The sequence below is a fragment of the Myxocyprinus asiaticus genome, chromosome 15 (assembly GCF_019703515.2).
Source record: "Myxocyprinus asiaticus isolate MX2 ecotype Aquarium Trade chromosome 15, UBuf_Myxa_2, whole genome shotgun sequence".
In the NCBI taxonomy this organism is placed as follows: Eukaryota; Metazoa; Chordata; class Actinopteri; order Cypriniformes; family Catostomidae; genus Myxocyprinus; species Myxocyprinus asiaticus.
This window is the reverse complement of record NC_059358.1, coordinates 24772110-24797090: the sequence shown is the minus strand read 5'-3', so window position 1 is coordinate 24797090 and position 24981 is coordinate 24772110. Positions and strand designations below refer to the sequence as shown.

Sequence of the window (24981 nt, the reverse complement as noted above, 5' to 3'; positions counted from 1 at the left end):
TACAATACAAATACTTCATTCCAAAAAGACTGAAGTGCATTTAAAATTGTAATGCTTCGGAAGGTATTTCTTCTGATAAATGGGTTTATAAAGGGGTAAAATTGGGGATTTTATCTTCTTTCGTGAATGCAAATTTATATTACTGTTTTGTTTTATCATTCAAGTATAAACATATTACTGCTATATTGAAATTGTGCTTATTAATGGCTAGTTCCATGTGCTGTATAGCAGGATTATATTTTTAGATTTCAATGGATTTTTTTTTTCATACTGCAAAAAGCACATTTCTGCTGTGCACTATAATTATAAAGTTGACACACTAATAGTTTGAGCAAATATTTATTGCCAGTTATTTTGCATGTGCATAGCACAGTTGAGGAATAATACAACATGCAGCACCACACAAAAATCTTAAAAGTCAGAACTCGTGTTCAACAATAAACTGGAATCAGATTTCACTGTTTATGTGGGATGAACAAGCACTGTAAAAATTTACTGAGTTCACACAACATGTTCCACACACATTTTTGGTAAGAACATAACTGAAATACTCTCGGGAGCAACAGTATGACTTTGTTGTAATTATTCACTGAAAGCTGACAATAGTGAAAATAATCCAGACTAATATTAATTAAAAAAAAAACTTGAAGTGTTTACAGTATAAATCTGCATCCAGCTGTTCATCCTAGACCAGGTAACTGCACTGGAGGATGCGCACAGTCCCGACTTTTAGCTACAATAAGTTGTCAGTGTGTTAGAGGATTCTTCACAGTCATAAATTGAACCAGCCCAAACATGTTGTCATTTACACATAATACTTAAGGTCTATTGCATAAATAATTATTGACTTGTAACCCAGTAATATCATGCAAGATACAGTAGAGCACTGTCACCATCAGTTCCTGTCTCTAGACAGATGTAGATGTGTGAAAATCTTAAAAAGGCCATGACATGCCTTTTTTTTAATATATGTTCCTTGAGGTTCACTTATAACATTAGTAAAGTTTTTTTTTTTTTTTTTTTTTTTTTTTACAAAAAAGCAGTCATATATTTGTAAAACATTATAATTTTCCATTCTCATTCTGACCTTCTGTCAAAAACGCATGTTTTTGGTGCTGCTTCTCCTTTAAGACTTGACAGTAAACGCCCACAGTTATGATTGGCTCTCTGCTCTTGACTGACCTGCTCTCTCCTTGCCATCTTGCCCATTTTACATAGGGGCCATGGTTTCTTCCTGGCAGGCAGCATATGCCCTAACCCCCCCCTCCCATCGCGTTGCCATCTCCCTGCTCATAGGTACTAGGCAGGGCTAAACTTACAGAGTGTTTTTATAGTACAATAAACTCTTACATGTGAAAAGATCAAGGAAAAACTAATTCCTTAACTAACACCCCTTTAACAGTATTAAAGGAATAGTTCACCCAAAAATGAAAATTGTCTCTTAATTTACTCACCCTCATGCCATCACAGATATCTATGACTTTCTTTCTTCTGCAGAACACAAATTAAGATTTTAAGAAGAATATTTCAGCTCTGCAGGTCCACACAATGCAAGTGAATGATGGCCAGAACTTTGAAGTTCCAAAAAGCACATAAAGGCAGCTTAAAAGTAATAAATACGACTCCAGTTGTCAAATCCAAATCTTCTGAAGCGATATAATAGGTGTGGGTGAGAAACAGATCATATTTAAGTCATTTTTTACAATACATTTCCACTTTCATTTTCACTTCCACATTCTTCCTCTTTTGTTTTTAGTGAATTGCTGGTCAAGGGTAAAGATTAATAGCAAAAAAGGACTTAAATATTGATCTGTTTCTCACCCACATCACTTCAGAAGACATTGATTACACCACTGAAGTCTTATGGATTATTTTATGCTGCCCCTATGTGCTTTATGGAGCTTCAAAGTTCTGGCCACCATTCCCTTGCATTGTATGGACCAACAGAGCTTAGATATTTTTCTAAAAAAAAATCTTCATTTGTGTTCTGCTGAAGAAAAAAGTCATACCCATCTTGGATGGCATGAGGGTGAGTAAATGATGAGAGAATTTTCATTTTTGGGTGAACTATTCCTTTATTGTTCAGCACCTTTATTTTACTTCAGTAACATAATACATTAATTTTACAAGCTTGTTTGAGCTGACTCAAGGTGGCTGGAACACTAATGTAATTACCAAAAGAAGTGGGTTTGCAGCTTTTGTGGGTAAGAGTCTTCACTGAAGCAACACTGCTGGATTCTGGATCTTTTTCATCCCAGATTCTTGTTAAATGGTGTGTTTGGTGTAAATTGGACTGCTGATAAAACAAACAGAGACCCACAATGTTTACACTTTGCAGGGTAATCAACCTAAGAATTTACTTATAGTTGTCTCTCACACTTTTTTATACATGTAAGTACATAATATTTCTTTAACACTAGATGGAGCAATTTTTAATGAAAAAAGAAGCTGCTCACTCTACCTGCCACTTAGAGGACAGTGTCTCAGAGGACAGCCTATCTATAGTCTGAACTGTGCTTTTGTTTACACTGAAAAACAAAATCCGTAAAATTTATGGTAAATTACCGGCAGCTGTTGTTACCAGAGATTTAACGTGAAAAATACAGTAACAACGTTTCAGGCTTTACAGGATGTAATTTTGATGCCTGTATATTTTACGGTGCATTACCGTTTATATTATTAAATGATAAACTTGATACATTAACCTTCTGAAACTGTAAAAATTTGCTTTTCACTTTATAATGTATTGTTAATCACCATAGTAATTACAGTAGAGCACGTGATGAGGTAAAGTTCAACAATCGAGGCCCTTCCAGGAGTAATGATTAATAAACATGTAGAGACATTGCTCAGTGTCACTCACACAAACAATAAACACCATCAGGGTAACACATGTGAAATTAAAATAATAAAATAAACATGAACTAAACTACATCAAATATAAAACAGAACACCCCAAAGTACATAACTGATATTAAAAATAAGAAGAAACATACCTATTCCCATAAGATATAATAAAATGTAATGGGTCACGCAGGGAATTCTGGGAATGCCCGATTATAGTTTTTGGGTTTTTTTTTACCGTAATTTAAACTATAATTTTCTGTGAAAAGTAAATGTACTCTCTTGTTAAACATGATATAAATTAATTGTTCATTAATTAATTTGGTTATTTATACAGAAATATTATACTTTTTACATCAAAAAAAATAATTTTTTTACCATAAATTTAAATGTACATGTATTTTCTTTTTAAATATATGATAACTTTTTACCGTATATTTCAAGATAACTACCCGTTAACCAATTAAAAAAAAATTACTGTAGCATTTTTACAGTCTTTTACCGTTAAAATTATGGACTTTGTTTTTTTTACAGTGTAAGATTATTTTGTATTATCATTAAGATTAGAACAGAAAAAACAATACATTAAATTTTAAAAACTTACAGTGATACCACATTTCATGTTGTCAATTTAAAAATGAATGATTAGATAAGTAGTGGTCTTACAGTTATTAGACCACTATGGTGCACAGCAGACTACTGCTTAACATTCTCACACTTGTTTGCAGCTGCCAGAGGATGGGTGGGTGGAAGAGGCAAGAGAAGGGGTAAATGTGGGTGTTGGGGAGAGAAGAGGAAATGGAAGTTATTTTCTTTGAGGCAAATTATCAGATCAAAGTTGAGAAACCAGGGCCAAAAATAGAGAGAGCATTTGAAAAGGATACATACAAGGAAACTTAAGAGGACAGATCAATGTAGGAGTCATTATAAGTTTCTCTCTCTCTTTAAGTTTATGTGCACCCTCTATAGGACAGGTGATGTCATAAAGCCCTGGTGTGTATTGCTATTTATTTATTGCTATGTATGTATTGTGTATTCTGCTGGGAACATATGGTCTTTATGCTCTTGTGTGCTTTGATTTGTAAATTTTGTAATATTCAGAAGACACAAGAACAAGAAAGAAAAAAAAAAAAAGATTTAACTCAGCTTCATGAATGTCTAAATCCTTAAGTAGTCCCAAAAGCGATTACGGGACAATTTTTTAGTATAGTACACACAGGAAGAGAGAAGTTTGGAGCTTCCAAAAGAAGAGGAAGATGTGGAGCAGCAGAAATGTTGTTGCTCTGTCTGAAATGAAAAAAGGGACCAATCACCTTTTTTCACAAGAGAGGAAGGCTATGCAATGAGCCCACCTCTAATCACTCCATTTCAAATGCGATGTTTGTAGAATCTTGATTACACTGGAAGTATCATGTCATTTTAAGTTTTCATATAGTCACTAAATCAAAATTTGACTGCTTTAGTCTACCAGCACTTAACAGAATGCACCTAATTCTTTTAGATTTGGTAAAACATCATAATAACAGCTGTCTAATACATAGGCTATCACACAATATAAGCCTTCATATTGGAAAAAAACAAGTCCTTTTGAAAAGTCAATTTTCAACTTTCATGGTGGAATATATTTATATGAATAAATGTGTTATTAATTTTTTTATAATACATTAATAATAATAATAATAATAATAATAATAATAATAATATATATATATATATATATATATATATATATATATATATATATATATATATATATATATATGAAGGCCTAAATATAAAGAAATATACAGTATATAATATATGCATATCATAGAGTGTAAAGTGCATTCAGATCGATATTAAGTTATTATGTAAATTAATCAATTGTTATTTCAGTCATAGTTAAGGAAATCTAACAATAAGAAGGTTGTTGAGACCACTATCACGTCACATGGCTTTGATTTAGTTCTCTGTCACTAATGTTTGACAGCTCGTCAGCAGTCAGAGGGCGGAGCTACAGGTGGGAGGGTTGAATACAGCGTGTTCTCTGTATACATAGTGGAACGTGCCGAAATTAAGTTGATAGACACTGTCAGCCGGCAACGGGTAGAACTCGATCGAAACTCGAGGAGTTGACATTTAACAGAGCCTGGATTGCGACTGACATCATTCATTTCACCTGGCGTGGGAGCCTTAAATTTAAGACAGCAAAAGGGACTCTGACATGCAAGTTCAGAAATGTGAGTAGCCTATTAGCCTACATAATATAGCTCTTTTATAGTTGGCCTAGCCTATCACTTATAGCCGAAAGTGTTCGAGGACATCAGACCATAAGTAGCTAATGCTTGTTTTTTGATGTTTAAATGTTTGAGTGAAAGAGACAAAAAGTTCTTGAATATTAGTGAGTCACTCAACAATACTCACGTTGAAAATAAATCGTTGACATTTTGCTTAAAATAATTTTCTTTTGCTGTTTATATTCGTTTCTGAACTCAAAAAAAAAAAAAAAAAAAAAAAATTGAAGATTTACGCATGTAAAATTTAATAACAATCTAAATGAATGGTGTAATCTTTAAAAAATATATATTTAATTTTGTTAATAATTATACAATTCAATTTGATGGAATTTTGCTATGACGTTGAAATGCATAAATCTTAAACAAAACAAAAAAATAGCTAAAAATATGTATATATTAATATAGTGTGATAAAAATAAACATGAATAAATCTTCAGTGGGCTAAACGCTGACGTAAGTTCGGTGATGTATGACCATTTAAAAATAGTCTGGACTCATTTGAATAAAGGATCCCCAACAACAAAGTGTACTGTCACTCTTTGAGTTCATTTTTACGGCTATTTGGACAATCCCCTCGATAAACTACTCCTCCCTGTTATGTTTTCAGTTCTCGTTTTTGATGGGTGCGGGTCTCGTCAGCAATTGAACACGTTTGTTTTATCACCGAAAGACTAGCTCATGAAAATGCTAACGAAAAGAAACCTAAACATGAAGGTCAGCTGTATATAACTACTATTACAAACTGTATGTGGAATAGACTAAGGTCCTTGAAGTATTAACCACAACAACATCTAACATTGTTAGAAATAAAGAGATTTACTGTGCCTGTTAAAGTCTGTTGACAGAGAGGTGCGAGATCTGCGGAATCCCCGCGAGGACACTTACGCGCGTGACTCACTGGCCAGGGATTTCCGTCTTTGAAATTATGAGATAGAGACACAAGGGTATCCCAGCCACTATCGGACATTTTAAAGAGCTTTTCGCACTTAGAAGATAACGTCTACGCACTAAGCAAGCATTATGGGTTGACTCGCTTTTTTATGTCATTTGAAACAGAAATTGATAAGTTTCAGAGACATTACAACCGAGTTTTCGAGAAAAAAAGGGAGCAATACATATTTCCAACAACCATGGCCATATCTATAAATAATAAATTATGAAACAGAAAACAAAATTACCTTAAAGGGTTAGTTCACCCAAAAAATGATAATTCTTTCATCATTAACCTGCATGCATCACCTATGACTTTAATTCTTCTGTGAAACAAAGGCAAAGTTATTTTTGTCCATACAAGTCAATGGGGTCCAAAACTTACAAGCTTCGAAAAGGACATAAAGGCAGCATAAAAGTAATCCATATGACTCAAGTGGTTCAATCTTTGTCTTCTGAAGCGATACGATCATTCTGATTGAGAAACAGACTAAAATGTAAGTCCTTATAGACCTTATTCACGCAAGTGCTATCTTTGATTTTTAATGGGAATGACAACGAGGCTGTGAGGGATAGACTTACTGTCTCTTCAATTGACTTTACTGCAGTTAAAAGTGTTTTTGGATCATTCCGCGGACCAAATAGAGATCAAATATCCGTCCGAGAACATTCAGTATACAAATTACTCCAGACAACATGAGTTGTGGAAAATAAGATGGGATCTAGGAGCTTTATACAGCTTTATACCGTTCATGCCATTGAAGAGACTGTAAGTTTATCCCTCACAGCCTCGTTGTCATTCCCATTAAAAATCAAAGATGACGCTAGCTTGAATAAGGTCTAAATCTTGACATCCGGCCCGATTAGAGCACAATGCAGGCTTCAAGACGGTGATACTTTGATGCTGCACATGGTTACCAGGGTAGGGTTGCACCAGCTGTGCATAAGTTCTCACATAAGTTAGGAAGTAAAATTCACACTAAGGGATTAGTAACTACTAGTTAGTTTGTAACTAAGTCAGTGCTTAATTTGGTTGCACCACCCATTCTTTAGGCAAGACTTAACTAGTAGGTCATAAGCTCTCCGTAAAGTTATGCGTAGTCACATAATATGACATTTACCTGTGATCCAATTTGTACACAGAAGTATTAAAAAGCCGTGCATTTCAGTTGTATCCCGTTATGGTTGATGTTCAAACCTTGTAACCTGTAATTGTCAGCTGTAATAAATTAAATCCCCATTAAAATACGATACTAGCTACATTTGATAAATAGTATATTTGCCTGTGTAAATAACAATAAATAGGAACTGTATTTAAAATAAATAAGGGGTGATAAATAAATATTAATACAACAGGCTGGAAAAATAGACATTTATTCATTTTAATATCTTATATATTTCGTATATGTTGAAACTTGACAACGGGCGACGCACCCTGAAAACTGCACCGTTAGATCAGTTTCATGCTGAAGAGCCGCTTAAAAGTAAAATAAATTCTCTTTCTCGTAAATGTAAACAAGTGTAAATGTCAACATAATACTTTACGTCAAAAGGATTGATGCCTGTCACGCAAAATATGAGCTCATTGATGTCATAAAATATCAGTCTGCTTTATTATTCCATCCGTTATTCCTGATCGGAGGCTTCCGTAAATATTTAGTTCTACCTAAATTTAATGGTGCAACGCTCAAATATTTTGTAGTGCGTAAATTTTGACTTAGTGCCCATTTACGCTACAACTAGGCTAAGTTGTAACGTACGTATAGCTGGTGCAACCGGCCCTAAGTACTCAATCCCAGTATAATGATATATCAATAAGACATTGCATTTTAATTTTCTCATCAACCTTTTATCATTAACCTTTTCAGAAAACATATATTAAACCACTCGAGTTGTATGCATTACTTTTATGTTGCCTTGCTGTCCCTTTTTAAGCTTAAAAATGTTGGACCCAATACACTTGCTTTGAATGGGCAAAAATACAGCATACGTCTTTCAAAATATCTTTGTGTTCTGCAGAAAATGAAAATCATACAAGCTTAAGAAAGTGAGAAAATTATGAGAAAACTTTAATTTTTGGTTTAAGTTCATTTTGTAAAACACACCTGGCAAAGCATATTCTGAAATGAATGCGGTAAATTCCTATGTTGCCTATAGCAACCGCAAACAACCTACAATTAGGAAAATTAACTATATTACTTAACAGACTAATTGTTTCCTCAGATTATTACTAAAAATGCACAGAACTGCTTGTTTTAAAACTGGTGTCTTTTATCAATTTGCTGGTGCCACTGTTTTTTAAAGCAATAAGCCAATCGAGTCTGTGTTTTATTGTAACATACGGCCTCCTGTGGCTTATGTTTATTTTATTTTTTTTTATCTGCCAACATAAAATAATTTAATATTTACTCTTGGTTAAGTAGATATTAATGTTTTTCATTTAACTCCATTATAACAGTGCTGTCATGTAGGTTTACTGTGCTCTAATGGTCCCAGAAAAATACCCTATTTTGGAGATAGTGAAGGCTAAAGAGTGACAGGTTGAGAGGTGGAGTAATTAAAATGAACTGGAACAAATGGAGAACAAAGAAAAAGACAGAATAGAAAAGGAATGATCCTCGTGAGGTCATCCCCAGTGGAATTTCCAAGCAGGTTAAAAAGAGTTGCCTTCCTCTTTTGAATCCCCTTTATTATAAGAATAGCAAACTTCAGCAAGTTTTGTTGAAACCAATACTTTTCTTTTAAAGGGATACAGAACGTTACATAGAAAGCAGAATAGAGTGAAGTAGTAAGAACATTATCACCCATGATAGAGCTTCAGTTGTTATTCCTAGTGGCTAGATTGAGTATTGCAACAATTTACTTGGCATCTGATTTATGCAGCTGATTTCAGCTCAGTTTTACCACGCAGTAACAATATGGTAGAGTATGACAGGCACCAAATCTGACTCTAGATCAGTAGTTAAGCATGTCAACTGTTCACACACTCCTATGGGGCCCCTTTGAAGGATGTACGTCACTAATGCAGGAAGATGTGGTTTGCCACCAAGAGCGTAATGGAGAAAAGGAAATAGATACAGAAAATGTGCTGTGAGAATCCTCTCCATAGACACAGAGGTTTCTGATAAAGAAGACAGGTAGACATGACCTCACCGCCTCTTTTCCAAATGGAATACCTTCCTCATGGGTGAGAGGATGAGCATTATGCTCCCCTGGCGGAAAGTTCTTGCTTATCTCACGTTTGGGGTCAAGAGTTTGAAGAAACTTTCCTTCCCTCTGCTCTAGAATACGTAACTGATGCCCACTGGAAACCTCCAATATTTGCATTATTTTCTTTTTCAATCTCTTTTGGTGGCTAACACAAAGAAAATTAATTTTTTATCTCATACCAACACCTGCTGTCGCCTGGGGGAAATAACATTATTGGAGAAATCACCCAGTATTACATTAAAAACAACAACAACAAACATGCATTAAAGAGTTGTGTGTTCAGTGATGCTGTACCTGACATGACTGCTTAGATGCATTAAGCAATGTTACAAATTTGTTTTTGGCTCTTTAGATTTACTAGAAATGTCAGATGTTCACTTTTATGTTTAAATAATGCACTCAGACAAAGCTTAAAAGTGTAACAGTGTTAGGGACGCTACTCTGAAACTGTAGCTTCCCAAGCTACAAGCTACTCATAATGTCTCAGTTACGTACGTAGCCTCAGTTCCCTGAGACGAAGGGAACGTGACATTGCGTTTGCTAACGCATATGGGGAGTGTCCTTCCACACGACCAAGTTGAAACCTCTCTACAATAATGCCAATATTCTAATATTGGCTATGGTATTTGAGCCCCGCCCTTTTAGGCGCAAAGCTGTTCGCTATAAAAGTAGGCACGCAAACACCATTCTTCAGAATTTTCTGACTGAGGGACAAGGGCGCATCGCTCACACCTCAAAAGAACTGTGAGTTTTGTAATGCAGCCCAGAGTTCGCAATGCATCGATCCCTTCATCTCAGGGAACCGAGGTTACATATGTAACCAATACGTTCCCTTACGACTCAGTACACTTGACACTGCGTTTGCTAATGCATATGGGGAAGAGAATCCCATCACACCACACTACACAACATAACCTTCCAGAGAGGAAACATGATGCCACAGTCCCCTCGGGACAGTGACTGACATGAGTAATCCGCAAGTGAGTGACCCTCATTTTGGGACAGGAGGGGAGCACTCAGAATGAATATATGAATTATAGTCATATAGTATGAATTAACCCCTTCACGAACCCAGTTGGGAAGGGAGTTTATTTATAATGAAAGTGCTTGTGACTTTATGGTAAATTACAATGGCCTGAATGCAGGCAAAGTGAAGAGAGAGACGTAGTGAAGAGAGAGACGTTATGTCTAGGTTGTAAAACCTTGCAAATATGTTTTGAGAATACCATCCTGCTGCAAAACATATGTCTTGTAAAGACACACCATTCATCCATGCCCATGAGGAGGCCATGCCTCTAGTTGAGGGTGCTTTAACACCAACTGAGCAAACCTTACCCTGTGACTCATAAGCCAGGGCAGTCACATCAATGATCCAGTGAGAAAGTCTTTGCTTGGAGACATACATTCCTTTCATGCATCCTCTATAGCACACAAAGAGCTGATCAGACAGTTTGAACTGGCAGTTGCGCTCAATGTATGCGTGTAGCACCCGCACAGGGCATAATGCAATGATTGTTCCTCATCCGAATTAAATGGAAGAGGGAAGAAGGCTTGAAGGTGAACCACCTGTGCTCTGAAGGGCGTGATTAGAACCATAGGCACGTAGCCTTTTCTGGGTTTGACAGTGGCTTTGAAAGACCGGGGCCAAACTTCAGACACGAATTGTCAATTAGTAGTGCATGTAAGTCACTGACACATTTTACTGAGGCCAAAGCCAGCAGTAGTGTGGTCATAATGGAGAGCATGCTCGAAATTCCAAAGTCCAAAGACTCGAAATTTTAGTGCATAGAGGCATCTCGTGGACAGCGCTCTGGCCTGTAAAATGGTGTTCATGACTGAATGCATCAGTTGTGGCACATTTAGCACGCTCCGTTCAAAAGCCACATGTGTAGGCTTCGCAGCTCAGGCTGGGGATGCCAAACCATGCCTTGTGTTTGAGAGAGAAGATCTTTCTTCAGCGGTATTTCCCATGGAGGCCCGTCCAGTATTTCTACCATCTCCAGAAAACAGGACTGATTGGGCCATTTCGGTGCAATTAACAGAATTGTTTCAATGTCCACTCGGACTTTGCTGATGACAGAATGAAGGAGGCGCACCGGGGGAAGTGCATACTTGCGTTTTGCCGGCCATACATGGCGACATATATACGCCACTACTGTTTTGTTGTCCGAATGAATCAGAATGTGGTGATTCACAATATCAGAATGAAAAGCTCTCAAAGCTAGAAAGACAACCTGTTTCCAGCTGTCGAAAGTCGGGCGTCCATTACACACCGCGCCCCAACCAGCACTTTCTTTCTGAAACTTGACCCAGCATAACACCCTGTTGGTAGAAGGCTGGCGCTGTCCATGGTGCTAGAGCAGCTAGATAGTGGCGAGTTACCGTGATGCACATGAAAATTAAAACAGACACCGAAGAATAGTCTGGGTGCACTCGTTCATGAGGTGCGCACGCATGAACTCCTAAAAAGGAGATTTACTGGCTGGGGAAAAGTGTGCTTTTCACCCAGTTGACAGTAGACCAGATTTTCCATATGGCAAAGCAGCAAGTCTCTATGTTCACTCAGTAGTGCCTCTGATTGGCTAGTAATAACCAATCGCTGAGGTAATTCAAAACACACACACCGTTCATTTTCAGTGGGGCGAGCGCCGCATCGATACATTTTGTGAACGTGCATGGAGCCAGAGACAGACTGAAATGAAGGACTTTAATATTGATACATATTTTCCTCGAACACGAATCTAATAAGTCACCTGTAACACGGTGCAGTTGGTACATGAAGTACGCGTCCTTCAAATCTATTGACGCAAATCACTCTCGAGGACGGATGTGCGATAAGATCTGTTTCTGAGTTAAAATTTTGAATGGGCGCGTCATGAGTGCACGATTCAAGCTTCTCAGAACTAGAATGGGCCAAAGCCCACTGTCCTTCTCCAGAACGAGGAAATAATGGCTATAAATCCCACTGTGCGTGTCACAGTCTGCGCAACACCGGCGTATTGTGTGATCAGACCACAGATTGTGCTCGATCATTGTAAACACCAGCTCTGACACGCCCCTGAGGACTTGCCACACATTTTCCCAGCAGGACAGCAGGCTTATTAATTCATATGACAACATCTATCACGTTCTTTGCGAGTAGATTGTGTATTTCGGCTCGTAACATTGGTGCAACTTCGGACAGAACCGTGGAAGACAGAACACTGTTGAAACGGGGCAGCCAATATGTAAATTGGATCGTATAATCATGTTAGATCGTTTTTTAGCACCCAGTCGGAATGCCAGTAAGCGCTCACCATGCGTCTGCGTAACGGGACAGAGGGCAATTTGATGTGTTTATAACATGATATAATGTGCCGCTCACCAGTGGAAAGCGGTTGCGCTTAATGTGAGGCTTTGAAGAGGGAAAGCTCTTTATTGAAAAAGTGTGAGCATCTCGTGCATGTGCATCGAGCACTGTAATCTTTTTGCAATCTTGGTAATTTATTACAAGATATAATGCGCCGCACACCATTGGGAAGCTTTTGTGCAAAATATGTGGGCTTGAAGTGGGAAAGCCCTTTATTGAAAAAGTGTGAGCGTCTCGTGCGAGCGCTGAACTCTTTTTAAAATCTTTATGTGTTCATACATAATATAATGCGCCGCTCACCATTGGGAAGCAGATGTACACAATGTGTGGGTTTTGGAGTGGGAAAACCCTTATTGAAAATGTGTGAGCGTCACGTGCGATGATTAATGTGAGACACAGAAAACAACATATTGAACAACTTTTAGAACAACAATATTCCTTTCTTGACAGTGGGGAAGAGGGGAAAAATATTGTGTGTCTGGAGTGCTTTGCTGAGCGGGGGGGGTTTCCCGTTGGCGCAGGGCTTGCGCTGATGTGGCTGCCTTTGTTTGGGCCACGGCTTGTGTGGATTTACCAGCGGCTCAGCAGTGACATTTGGCAGTGCTGAGGCAGCTGGTGTGGGGTTTATAGCCGGGTGCTGGACCGAGAAAGAGCGAGCCGGTTGTGATGAAGTTCTGCTCCATTTTGGCATAAAATGTCTCATAGCCTGAGAATGTTGCTGAGTCATGACGTAGCACTCAGCAGTTCTATTCACAGAGCCTCCGAAAAAGCCAGCTGGAGACACCGGAGCATCAAATAGAGTGAATTTTCCCACGTCACGCATTTCCATGAGGGTCAGCCAGATGTGATGATCCAAAAGTGATGATCCAAAAAACACCAGGTTGCTCATTAACTTGCCAATGGCCTGTGCAGTGATTTTCGTGGCTCGCAGCACTACGTCCGTAGCGGTGCGGAGCTCTTTGAATGTCTCTGAATAGGGCGCGTACCAGGATTTTGACAGTTTGTTATGAACTTCAGGGAAGAACGGGGCAGATCTAAGGAGCATGGTCGCTTGACGGCGTCTGGACAGCAGGAACCATTCATCAAAGCAAGATTGTGTAGGTTCCTCTGAAGGAGACCACTCGATATCAAGCTCTTCGACCGCCCTTGAAAGGATGCAAATCATCTCCTTGTCAGTGGCACGTACACACTCATCACCCTCGCTGGGGGAAGGGGTGGTAGCGCCATCCACTGACCACTCGCCTGATGCAGCAAGAGACATGACATCGTCATCATCCCCAGCTTCAGAACCGCTGAATGAGATGAGGCTATGTGCTCCTACAGAGGGCCAGAGCTCGTAGCACACATAATGTATCGGCATAAACAAGTTACATGGAGATTGAGGGGCTCGCGGGGCAAGTGCCGGTACGAGGACCACCTCAAATTCATCCTGCTCGACCTCGCGTCCCCGCTTTTCCTCCTCGTGTGATCCCTTGAGTGTCAAAGAAGAGGCGGGTGGAAGGGTGCAGTAGGCTGAATCGTCCCTCAGAATGAGGGCGATTTGTGAGCGAAGCATCTTGAGACTCATGCCCTCACAGTGAGGGCAGTCTGTCTCCATGAGAACTGACTCTGCATGGGCGCGACCCAGACAGTGAATGCAGCTCTCATGCTGATCTGATGGTGGGATGTGCCTCTCGCACAAGGAACACTTACGGGACAACATCTTTTAAAAGACACAAACACATAAGCGACTCTTAGATATATATATATATATATATATATATATACACACACACACAATATAACAATATACAATTGCTTATAAGGATACACAACTCCTGCCAAAGTGCTGCGGGGAATCAGGATGCTGAAGCGGCCCATTCACCAGCAACTCATGTAGTTGACGGCGAAGCAGTAGAGGGCTTCTAGACGAGAGATGAATTCTGAGGAATGGTGTTTGCACGCCTGCTTTTATAGCGAACAGGTTTGCGTCTAAAAGGCCAGGGTGCAAACACCATAGCCAATATTAAAATATTGGCATTATTGTAGAGAGGTTTCAACTAGGTTGTGTGGAAGGACACTCCTCATATGCATTATATATGCATATGCATGTCAAGTGTACTTATGTAAAGTGTTAAGTGTTAGGGAGGCCAGCAGGGGGTGCTCACCCTGCGTTCTGTGTGGGTCCTAATGCCCCAGTATAGTGACGGGGACACTATACTGTAAAAAAGTACCGTCTTTCGGATGAGACGTTAAACCGAGGTCCTGACTCTCTGTGGTCAATAAAAATCCCAGGGCACTTCTCGTAAGAGTAGGGGTATAACCCCGGTGTCCTGGCCAAATTCCCCCCATTGGCCCCTATTTATCATGGCCTCCCAATAATCTCCATCCCTGAACTGGCTACATCACTCTCCTCGCCACCAATAGCTAGTGTGTGGTGGGCGTTCTGGCACACTATGGCTGCCGTCGCACCATCCAGGTGGATGCTGCACACTGGTGGTGGTTGAGGAGATTCCCCCTATACTATGTAAAGCGCTTTGAGTGCCAAGAAAAGCACTATATAAATGTAAGGAATTATTACTGAGTCATAAGGGAACTCAGAGTAGTACTTTGACTAGAGTCAAGCTACACTTTTTAGCTAACTAAAAAAATTGTTAGCTACACTACAAGTTACTAACAAAAAGTAGCTAACTACATTGAAGCTATTTAAATAAGAAAATATTTTTAAATATTTAGCAGTTCTAATGGCTGAATTAAATAATATCACCTGATAATTATACATTTAGCCTATTTAGTGTGACATTAAACCAATTATTATATATAAATATTAAAATTAAACATACAAATTTAACTATACTACATATAAACTAATAAAGCTAGAAAACACCAAAATATAGTGATAAACAGCAGCGATTAACTTTATTTTACATAAAATATAAGGCAAAGTCTTCCCTTTGTGGCATGCGCAGTGAATCAGAGAATCATTTATGTGAACTATTTATTTACTTCAACTGTCCAAACGAACTGATTCATAACACTAAACTAGTTATTTACATGAACTAGATAAGTTAGTAGCTCCACTACTTTTAGATATTTACTCCCCAACACAACAATGTATTTTGTATTGTGTATTTTATTGTCTTACATTGTATTGTATATTGTACTGTCTTACACATATTACTCTTTGTTTGCTTATGTGTTACATTGCTGTTCCTACAAACAATTACCACTGGCTATGTGGCAATTAAAGCTTCTATTCTATTCTAGTGTATTCTAGTATAGTCTATTCTATTGTCATTGTTTTGTTTTCTTGTTCAGTGCTTGAGTTCATTGTGGCACTGAGAGATATCAGACAGTGATTTATGCCTGTGCCCACAGCACCAAAGGAAAAGGCGTGTTACCCTCTGCCCACAGTGAAGAAACTCCTGGAGCAGAAGAGAAAGAGAGAGACCTCCTCAGCACCCCCCTCCTGCTCTACAGTGTCTTATACTGCTGGTGGCACTGCATCTGTCCCAGTGAGTAACATCAGTAATGTCTTGCAAAAATAAAAATGTCATCCTTTTCTCACTCTCATGTTGTTACAAAACCATATTACTTTCTTCCGTGAAACACAAAAGGAGATGTTTAGAAGAAAAACAACCTTAGTCACCATTCACTTTCACTGCATCTCTTTTGTCCATACAATAAAACTGAATGGTGACTTGATGCTGAATTTTCTTTTTGGTGAACTATCCCTTTAATATGAATGTCTATAGGTTAATTAGAAAGACTTTAATCTTCCTTTAAAATGTTTTCAACAGGTTTTGACATCTGTACAATCTCACGCTGTCGGTAAGTCTGAACAAACTAGCTAAATGAGACAGGAATTTGCATACAAAATGAGAACTGGAATAGATGTCAATTACATTTAGACTTTCTTTTACATCTAAAGTTGAAAGATCCCTTTCCTTTGCAGGAGCCAGTGCAAGCTACCCAGACATGGGAGCAGTTGGATACGACCAATGGGAAGTGTCAAGCATGCATCAGCCCCATTCTTCCCTGCAGCATTGCAGCTCAATCACTTTCATGTCCACTTCATCTACTGCAGTAAACTTACCCCAGACTGCCTACAGCAGTCAACAGATGCAGGACTGCCAGGATGTCCAGACAGCACAGCAATTTGTAAGAGACAACACAGTCCAACAGCAATATAGTATTTCAGGTTGCTGAACTACTAACTACAGCTGTCCTTATTGCATCTTGCCACAACTGAGTGATTCTGAATAGATTTATGTCATCATAACCTCAGCTTTTGTTGCTTTTGCATGTTCTCCAAGTTTGTGGACATAAGAGAACATTATATAGGTCTTATACATTAATCATGTTATTGGACCCTTTTTACATCCTGCGATGAGACGTTTCCACTGTATTTAGTAGCGTAAAACTTGCTAACTGTTTTATATTATACATTTTTTGTATTATTTAGTGTCAATTTATATCGTTATATTACCCTGACATTAGGCAAGGCAAGGCAAGGCCACTAGTAGTCACTGCTGCAATTGGTTTAAAATACTGCTGCTAAGGGAGTGACAGTAAATGTGGCTCCTTTTTCTCTTCTGACTTCCGTAATCCATCTCTCTCTATTTTTTTCTCTTTTTTAAAGTCGTGGAAATGTAATATTAGATTTTTTTGTTTTTCTGTTGGAGTAAATGGGAATTTGAAAATATTTGCTGTGGTCTCCCATCAACCACATTAGAATTTCACCCCACTGTAGTTAACATACATGCTCCAAACCTAGAAATGTGAAAAGTGGTCATAGAAGACTTAAGGAAATTAAAACGTCACATGAGAAACAAAACATAATGCATCTTATTTCAGTTTATTAGTCATATATGTTCATCATGGATGAAAGTGTTACTACCATCTGTTTGTCCTCACAGTCTATAACAGAGTGTCCTGTATCTGAAGTCGGGACTAATATGACTCCCAATGTCCCCATTCAGAGCTCTGGCTATTGTTGGCCGTCTGTATCCAGAGTAGAAGATCATGCAAGCCCATACATTCTCCAAGAGTTCAGGCCCCAGATAGATATGGTCAAGCTACAGGAGACTCGAGCCTTGCTGCAGAACATGGATTACACCTGGCAGGATGACGATGGCGACACGTAAGTCAGAGGAACATGGGCAAACATATTCTGAAATGTTGTTTAGGGTAGAGATTTGTTACCACAGATGGAGTAATAAAGAGTTATTTAAAAGAATGATCTGGAATCATAGCTTCGGACATGAGTATTTAAAGGGATAGTTCACCCAAAAATGAAAATACTAAAGTAATCCATACATCCAGTGATTAAATCAATATCTTCAGAAGCAATATGATAGTTGTGGGTAAAAAACAGACCAATATCAAAGTCCTTTTTTCACTATAAATCTCCACTTGCACTTTCACTTCCACATTCTTCTTTTTTTGTTTTTTACTTTTGTTGAACCTACTTGTTGGGGCTGGTCAAAGGTGGAGATTTAGAATAAAAAAGGACATAAATATTGATCTGCTTCACACCCACACCTATCATACTGCTTCTGAAGATATAGATTTAACCACTGCAGGCGTATGGATTACTTTTATTTTGCCCTTATGTGGATTTTGGAGCTTAAAAAATTTGGCACCCATTCACTTACATTGTATGGGCCTACAGAGCTGAAATGTTCTTCTAAAAATCTTTCTTTGCGTTCTGCAGAAGAAAGAAAGTCAAACACATCTGGGATGGCATGAGGGTGAGTAAATGATGAGACAATTTTCATCTTTGGGTGAACTATCCCTTTAAAGGTCCACGCAGTAATTTGTTGCTTATGCACTGGACGATATAACAGTCTTCATGGGCTTAATCTGACACCTAGCAGCAGGGATGCAGCATTAGGCAATAGGTTTTTAGTAGAAATTCACTGTCAGCCATGATTAAAGGATTTAGTGAGCAAAAACATTTGATAAAAGAGGGGTTATCGAGATAAAGTAAGTAGTATTTGGTTGGCCATGTGATCTCAACATGGACCGTTTGTGGCAACCCATCACCATGAAAATAACTTTTTCCTATCTTAAAATAGTATTACATACCGTCTTTATGTAAATTGCTTAGTTCCACTTAATACAAGTTAAAATGATGATGCCCAGTAGTCCACATCATTAGGTGTTTTACCAAAGAAGTTCTTTAATGTCTTGTGAGTTTCTCAACTTGTGAAACCACTGTGAACCGTGAACATCCTGTGAAAAGGTGACTCCAACAGAAGTCAGAGAGGTGAGCAAGTTGGAAAAATTTTGCGCTGTAAATGAGAACTGAAACCTTGTTTTTTCTCTCTCTTAGGATTCTACATATATGCACTGCTAAAGGTCTGAGAGAATATGCATTTGCTGCCGCAGAGAAACTTTGTGGACTGGGGAAGTTGGACTCCAAGGAGCACAAGGGCAAGGTGAACGTAATACCATTAAAAAGGAAGTGTGTCATTTTCTTTTTCATACCAAAATACTTTCTTCTTTCCCAGCTTATACAAAGTCAGCTATGAGCAGGGTAATAATGACGAAGTGTAAACACAGTGGCTTTGTGGAGCTATCGAAACATTTGTCTTTTTGTTTGGTTATCCCAACCAGCCCGGCCTAAAAAACTAGCTCAACAACTGCCGTTTTGGGAGATGCTATCTATATACCAAGAAATTGTTTGGGAAACCTGTTTGAAAACAATTATTATTTTTGGTGACACTAGTGTCTCAGAAAGCACACGTTTCGGCTTTAAATAAATAAATAAATGACCTTTTTATTAATGTACACTGCACACTAACTTACCATTCTCTTGAATCTCAGACTGCTTTGCTGGTGGCTGTAGCAGCTAATCAGCCAGAGATAGTCCAGGACCTACTCTCGCTTGGTGCAGATATCAGCGCCATTGATGTCAATGGTCAGACTGCACTTCATCTGGCTGCCACCTATGGTTTCCCCCGAGTCATGCAGGTGACAGAGCAAAATCATTCACCCATATGCAAACCGTTCAAAATCACAAAAGCATGCATCTAAACTGATATGAATTAATAGGTTATTCTCTCCACGGGACTCCAAGTGAACATGGAAGTTGGCAATTTTGAAGGTAGAAGCCTGTGTATAATACTCCATTAAGGTCCAAATAAAGTTAGATCTGAGGAGACAAACAGATATACAGTCCCTTTTGCTTCCTTTTAGGTCTGACTCCTCTGCACTGTGCAGTGATCTCTCACTGTGGCACAATGAAGGCTATAAATGCCTCTTCCTCATCCTCGACATGGCTAGCTGATGGCAGTCTACAGACTCAAGCAGAAGATAAACAAATGTGCTTGCGGCTACTTATAAATGCTGGAGCATCGGTTCTCAGCCAGGTATTCCATTTAACAAGTTTATGTTGATATATAACTTCATGTCCCTCTGCTTGGCTGGGTAATGTTCCATTTTTTCACTATGATTTTAATTTCAGTAATTATTAAATGAATATTCCTGGTTCAGTACAAGTTAAGCTCAATCGAAAGCATTTGTGGCATAATGCTGATTACCACAAAAAAATAATTTTGACTTGTCCCTCTTTAAGAAAAGCAAAAATAGAGGTTACAGTGAGGCACTTACAATGAAAGTGAATGTGGTCCGTTTTGGAGGGTTAAAACACAAAAATGTGAAGCTCATAATTTTATAAAAGCACTTACATTAATTCCTCTGGTAAAACTCATGTATTATTTGAGCTGTAAAGTTGTTTAAATCATCATTTTTACAGTCATTTTAGGATTTTAGGGAGAATTGGCTATAACTTAACACAGGAAAGGTTAGTAAGTGATTTTATCACACTAAAATAATGTTTATACATATATTGTTTATGTCTTTTGGCTATACTTTTGGAAAAGTGAGTATTTTAACATTCAGAAAGTAGCTCCCATTCACTTCTATTGCAAGTGCCACACTGTAACCCAGATTTTTGCTTTTTTAAAGAAAATGTGGGGCAAGTCAAAATACATTTTTGTGGTAATTAATATTATGCCACAAATCCTGTCAATTGAGCTTAGCTTGTTTAAACCCGGAATATTCCTTTAAGTAATGTATTTCAATGTACTCTCTAGGTGTTCATTTAAAAGGATAGTTCATCCAAAAATGAAAATTCAGTCATCATTCACTCCTCCCATGCTGTTCCATATCCATATGGCTTTCTGTCTTCCGTGGAACACTTAAAAAGATATGTTGGGCAGAATGTTAGCCTCACAATTCACTTTTATTGTATGTTTTTCCATACAGTTAAAGTGAATGGTGACTGAGACTAACATTCTGCCTAACATCTACTTTTGTATTACACAGAAGAAAGAAAGTAATATGGGTTTGGAACAACATGAGGGTGAGTAAATATTTACAGAATTCAAATTTTTGGGTGAACTATCCCTTTAACATGATGTACTGTAGTACTCTGTTTCTCAGTTAGTTACAGCAAACATGTATAACAAGTAATTGATATTGACATTTACAAATTGTAGTAGATATTTCCATCGTATTGGGAAATGTTCCTTTCTGACAGACAGACAAACAAATGATTTTGTCATTGTTCCATACACAATGGTTTCAGTTTGAGAGTGCCATATGAGGAAACCTCATTCGTGCCACACTGGCTTTGATGTTGCTTCCGTTTCACATTGATGATTAGTATGAATTGGTCTTTTTCAGGAAATCAAAAGCAACAAGACAGCTCTTCACCTAGCCGTGAAGGAGGGGAATATCCATCTTGTGCGATTCCTCCTGAGCCTCCAACTCTCCAATATGCAGACTTTCATCAACATGAAAGTGAGAAACACAAGATAACTACAGATATTATAGTTGTAGGGGATTTAAAGGGACTGTTCACCCAAAAATTTATATTCTGTCATAATTTACTCACCCTGAGGTTGTTCCAAACATGCATGGCTTTCTTTTTTCTATGGAACACAGAGATGTTAGGCAGAATATTAGGGACTGACAGCTTTAGTCACCATCACTTTTATTGTATGGAATATGAAAAAGATGCAATGAAAGTGAATGGTGACTGAGACTAACATACTGTCTAACATCTCCTTTTGTGTGCCACTGAAGAAAGAAAGTCTTGCTGGTTTGGAACAACATAAGGAAATGTAAATGAGGATGGGAGTTTCACTTTTGGATGAACCATCCCTTTAATGAACACTGCATACACCGCTACCTTTATAATGTGTGTCTCCTCTCAGGCTCATGGGCACACAGCTCTGCACATGGCTGCAGGACTGCATGGAAGCCCCCATCAGGAGGAACTGATCAGACTGCTGCTGAGTCATGGAGCTGATCCCAGCATCCGCAACTTGGAGAACGACCAGCCAGCTCATCTACTGCAGAGCGGAGACAAAGGAGAGAGAGTGAGAGGCTTTTCTTTATTCACAAAGCAGTCAAAAAGGTCTTCACTCATCTGGCTGAGCAGTCTACGTTCAATACTAACCATTCTCTTGAACAGTTTGATTGTGGCTTTAGAAAAATAAATTTGCTTATTGCAATGAGGTCTGGATAGTTCACCCAAAAATGAAAATTCTCTTATCATTTACTTACCCTTATCCCACCCCAGATGTGTATGACTTTCTTTCATCTGCTGAACTCAAATGAAGATTTTTAGAAGAATTTCTCAGCACTTTTGGTCAATACAATGCAAGTGAATGGGTGCCAACATTTTGAAGCTCAAAAAAATCACGTAAGTCAGCATAAAAGTAATCCATTCTCCAGTGGTTAAATCAATATTTTCAGAAGTGATGTGATAGGTGTGGGTGAAAAACAGATCGCTTTAACATTCTTCTTCTTTTGTTTTTGGCGATTCACATTCTTCTCTGCATATCGCCCCCTGCTGGGCAGGGAGAATTTTTCTAGCAAAAAATTACTTAAATATTGATCTGTTTCTCACCCACACCTATCATATCACTTCTGAATATATGTATTTAACCACTGGAGCCTTATGGATTACTATAATGCTGCTTTTGTGTGCTTTTTGGAACATCAGCATTTTGGCACCCATTCACTTGCATTTAACGGATCTACAGAGCTTAAATATTCTTCTAAAAATCCTAATTTATGTTCTGCAGAAGAAAGAAAGTCATACATATCTGGGATGTTAAATGATGAGAGAATTTTCATTTTTGGGTGAACTATCCCTTTACATTTTGTTCACACAAAAAAATGTAATTCTGTCATAATTTACTCACCCTCATGTTGTTTCAAACCCCATATGACATTTTTTATGCGGAACACAAAAGATGTTTTAATGAATATCCCGGCCCATGTTTTCAATACAATGCCAGTGAATAGTGCCTCACTTTAAAGCATATAAAGGACCCAAAAGTATCATAAAAATAGTTCATGCAACTCTTGCATCATATATATTAGTCATGTTCATCAGCGCTAGAAGAGAAACTCATTCAGAGTGCCACAGCTGTTTTTAGCAAAAAATTTAATTGTCAAGATTTTCTCAAGCTCTCAAGATTTGCACTATCCACTACCAATGTATTGAAAAGACAGCCTGTGATATTCATTAATACATCTCCTTTTGTGTTTTGCATAAGACAAAAAATCATGCAGGTTTGGAATGAGATGAGGGTGAGTAAATAATTACATAATTTTCAATTTTGGGTGAGCTGTTCCTTTAATTTCAAGAACAGAATGCAGAGCAGCTGAGGTTTTTCCTCTCTCTCTCTCTCTCTCTCTCTCTCTCTCTCTCTCTCTCTCTTTTCTAAAAATTTCAGCTCAAGCTAATCTTGAAGAAGAAAAGTGCCTCCTCTAGGCGGCGTTTTACATCCTTACAGGACCAAGAGTGACTAGGACTACTTTTTAGACCCAGCGTACCCCACCTTCTCCAACAGAGATTTAACCATCTGGATGAAACGAGAGTGTGCACAAGAAACTTCAATCTTCAAACTGTAATTGATCATCAAGATGTAGATAAGAAAAAAATATGGATTGATTACACCTTTGTCAAAATAGCCAAATAATGAAGGATTTTGCAATTTTACAAATAATTGCAGCAAATAGTCAATCTAGACAATAATGAATGTAGACAATCTCTGGAGAAGGATGGTTGCAGTATCCTCTTATGAGGATTTTCACATATTGCATCATTTTAGTATGACAGATAACTTTTGCGCAGGATCATTCATCGATTCTGCACCATAAAACTGCATTTGAGTTTATTTATATGCTCACTCAGCAATTGGGTGTATCCTTGTAGTAGCAGGAAGAAAGCAAACATTCATTACTCTGTTCATTACTTGTGATTTCAGTGAAATCGTCATGAGGACTGTCAGTACCAGACCAATTTCCACCTTTAATTATAAACCATATTGGTTTGTTTATGTGAGTAGCTGAGCTCAGGACATAAAGTCTACTGTATCAGTGGGTATTCTTTATTTGTTTTCAGATGTATTTATATGGCTTTTAGTTGGTATATGTTACGTATTATCCTTTATGTTCTCACAAAAGAGAGTATGTGTATATCTTTTTTATACAATATGTTACGTTCACTCAGGGGGGAAAATCAGTTATTTATTTCAATGTTTGATATGAATGGCAGTAGTTGTCTATGTAATGTGCTTTCTCAGTAGCACACTTGTTATCATAGACATCCTTACAGGAGATGTGTCATCTCACCATATATGTGAATGTGTTATTTTGATGAGTCATAAGAGGGGGCTGAAATGTCAGGGGGGTTCTGAGGTAAGACAACTCACCAGTCTAGCTGGTGTTGTCTTTAAGACCTGCTGGTATTAAAATGTCATAACCATCAAAATGATTCAACTACTTTAATTCAGTGGAATACTATGAAAGGACATTTTTAAAATGGCAAGTGTCCATCTTGTATCAAGATTTCAAAAGCTGGAGGTTTTTGTTGTTGTTGAGTCAGAGATGTTTGAAGAAGGGCCAACGAATTTATCACATGCATGATTCACCATGTTGAAGTACCCAAAGTCCCTCAGGAAATTCAAATGAGGGAAAACACATTCTAATGTCACTTTCTTGTAAAACAAAGAGAGGTTTGTGGATTTATGAGAAATGGTTCACAAAGACAAATGCAAATGTCCTACTAGTGAATTCTTGTGTAAATATTGCTCATTGTTTTATGAAACATTGCCACAGCCGTTACATTGGAAACACCTCCTAATGAAGGAAACAAAACCACATTCTGTGATCATAAATGGTAGCATTAAATGTACTTCAATATATGTATAATGTTTTACAAGCTATTGATATAATTGTTAATGAGATGGACATCAGTAACCAGTTAGTTACATAATTACCGGTAATTATAACCACTACATTCATAATTTCCCGTGTACTGCTGCGAATCATTAATTTTTTATTAATGGGTTGAAGTGTATTATA

At 38.0% G+C, this 24981-nt stretch overlaps 1 protein-coding gene across 1 annotated transcript; it reads left to right on the top strand.

The window, feature by feature from the left end:
* The first annotated feature begins 4922 nt into the window (after positions 1-4922).
* Positions 4923-24905, top strand: LOC127452437 (NF-kappa-B inhibitor delta-like). The gene is made up of 12 exons (XM_051717875.1): positions 4923-5063; positions 15967-16103; positions 16389-16419; positions 16544-16749; positions 17571-17731; positions 18926-19031; positions 19420-19566; positions 19648-19699; positions 19792-19964; positions 21283-21399; positions 21816-21980; positions 23349-24905. The coding sequence occupies exons 1-12, from the start codon at positions 5048-5050 to the stop codon at positions 23418-23420; spliced, it is 1383 nt and encodes a 460-aa protein (XP_051573835.1). The 5' UTR covers positions 4923-5047; the 3' UTR covers positions 23421-24905.
* Positions 24906-24981: the final 76 nt, after the last annotated feature.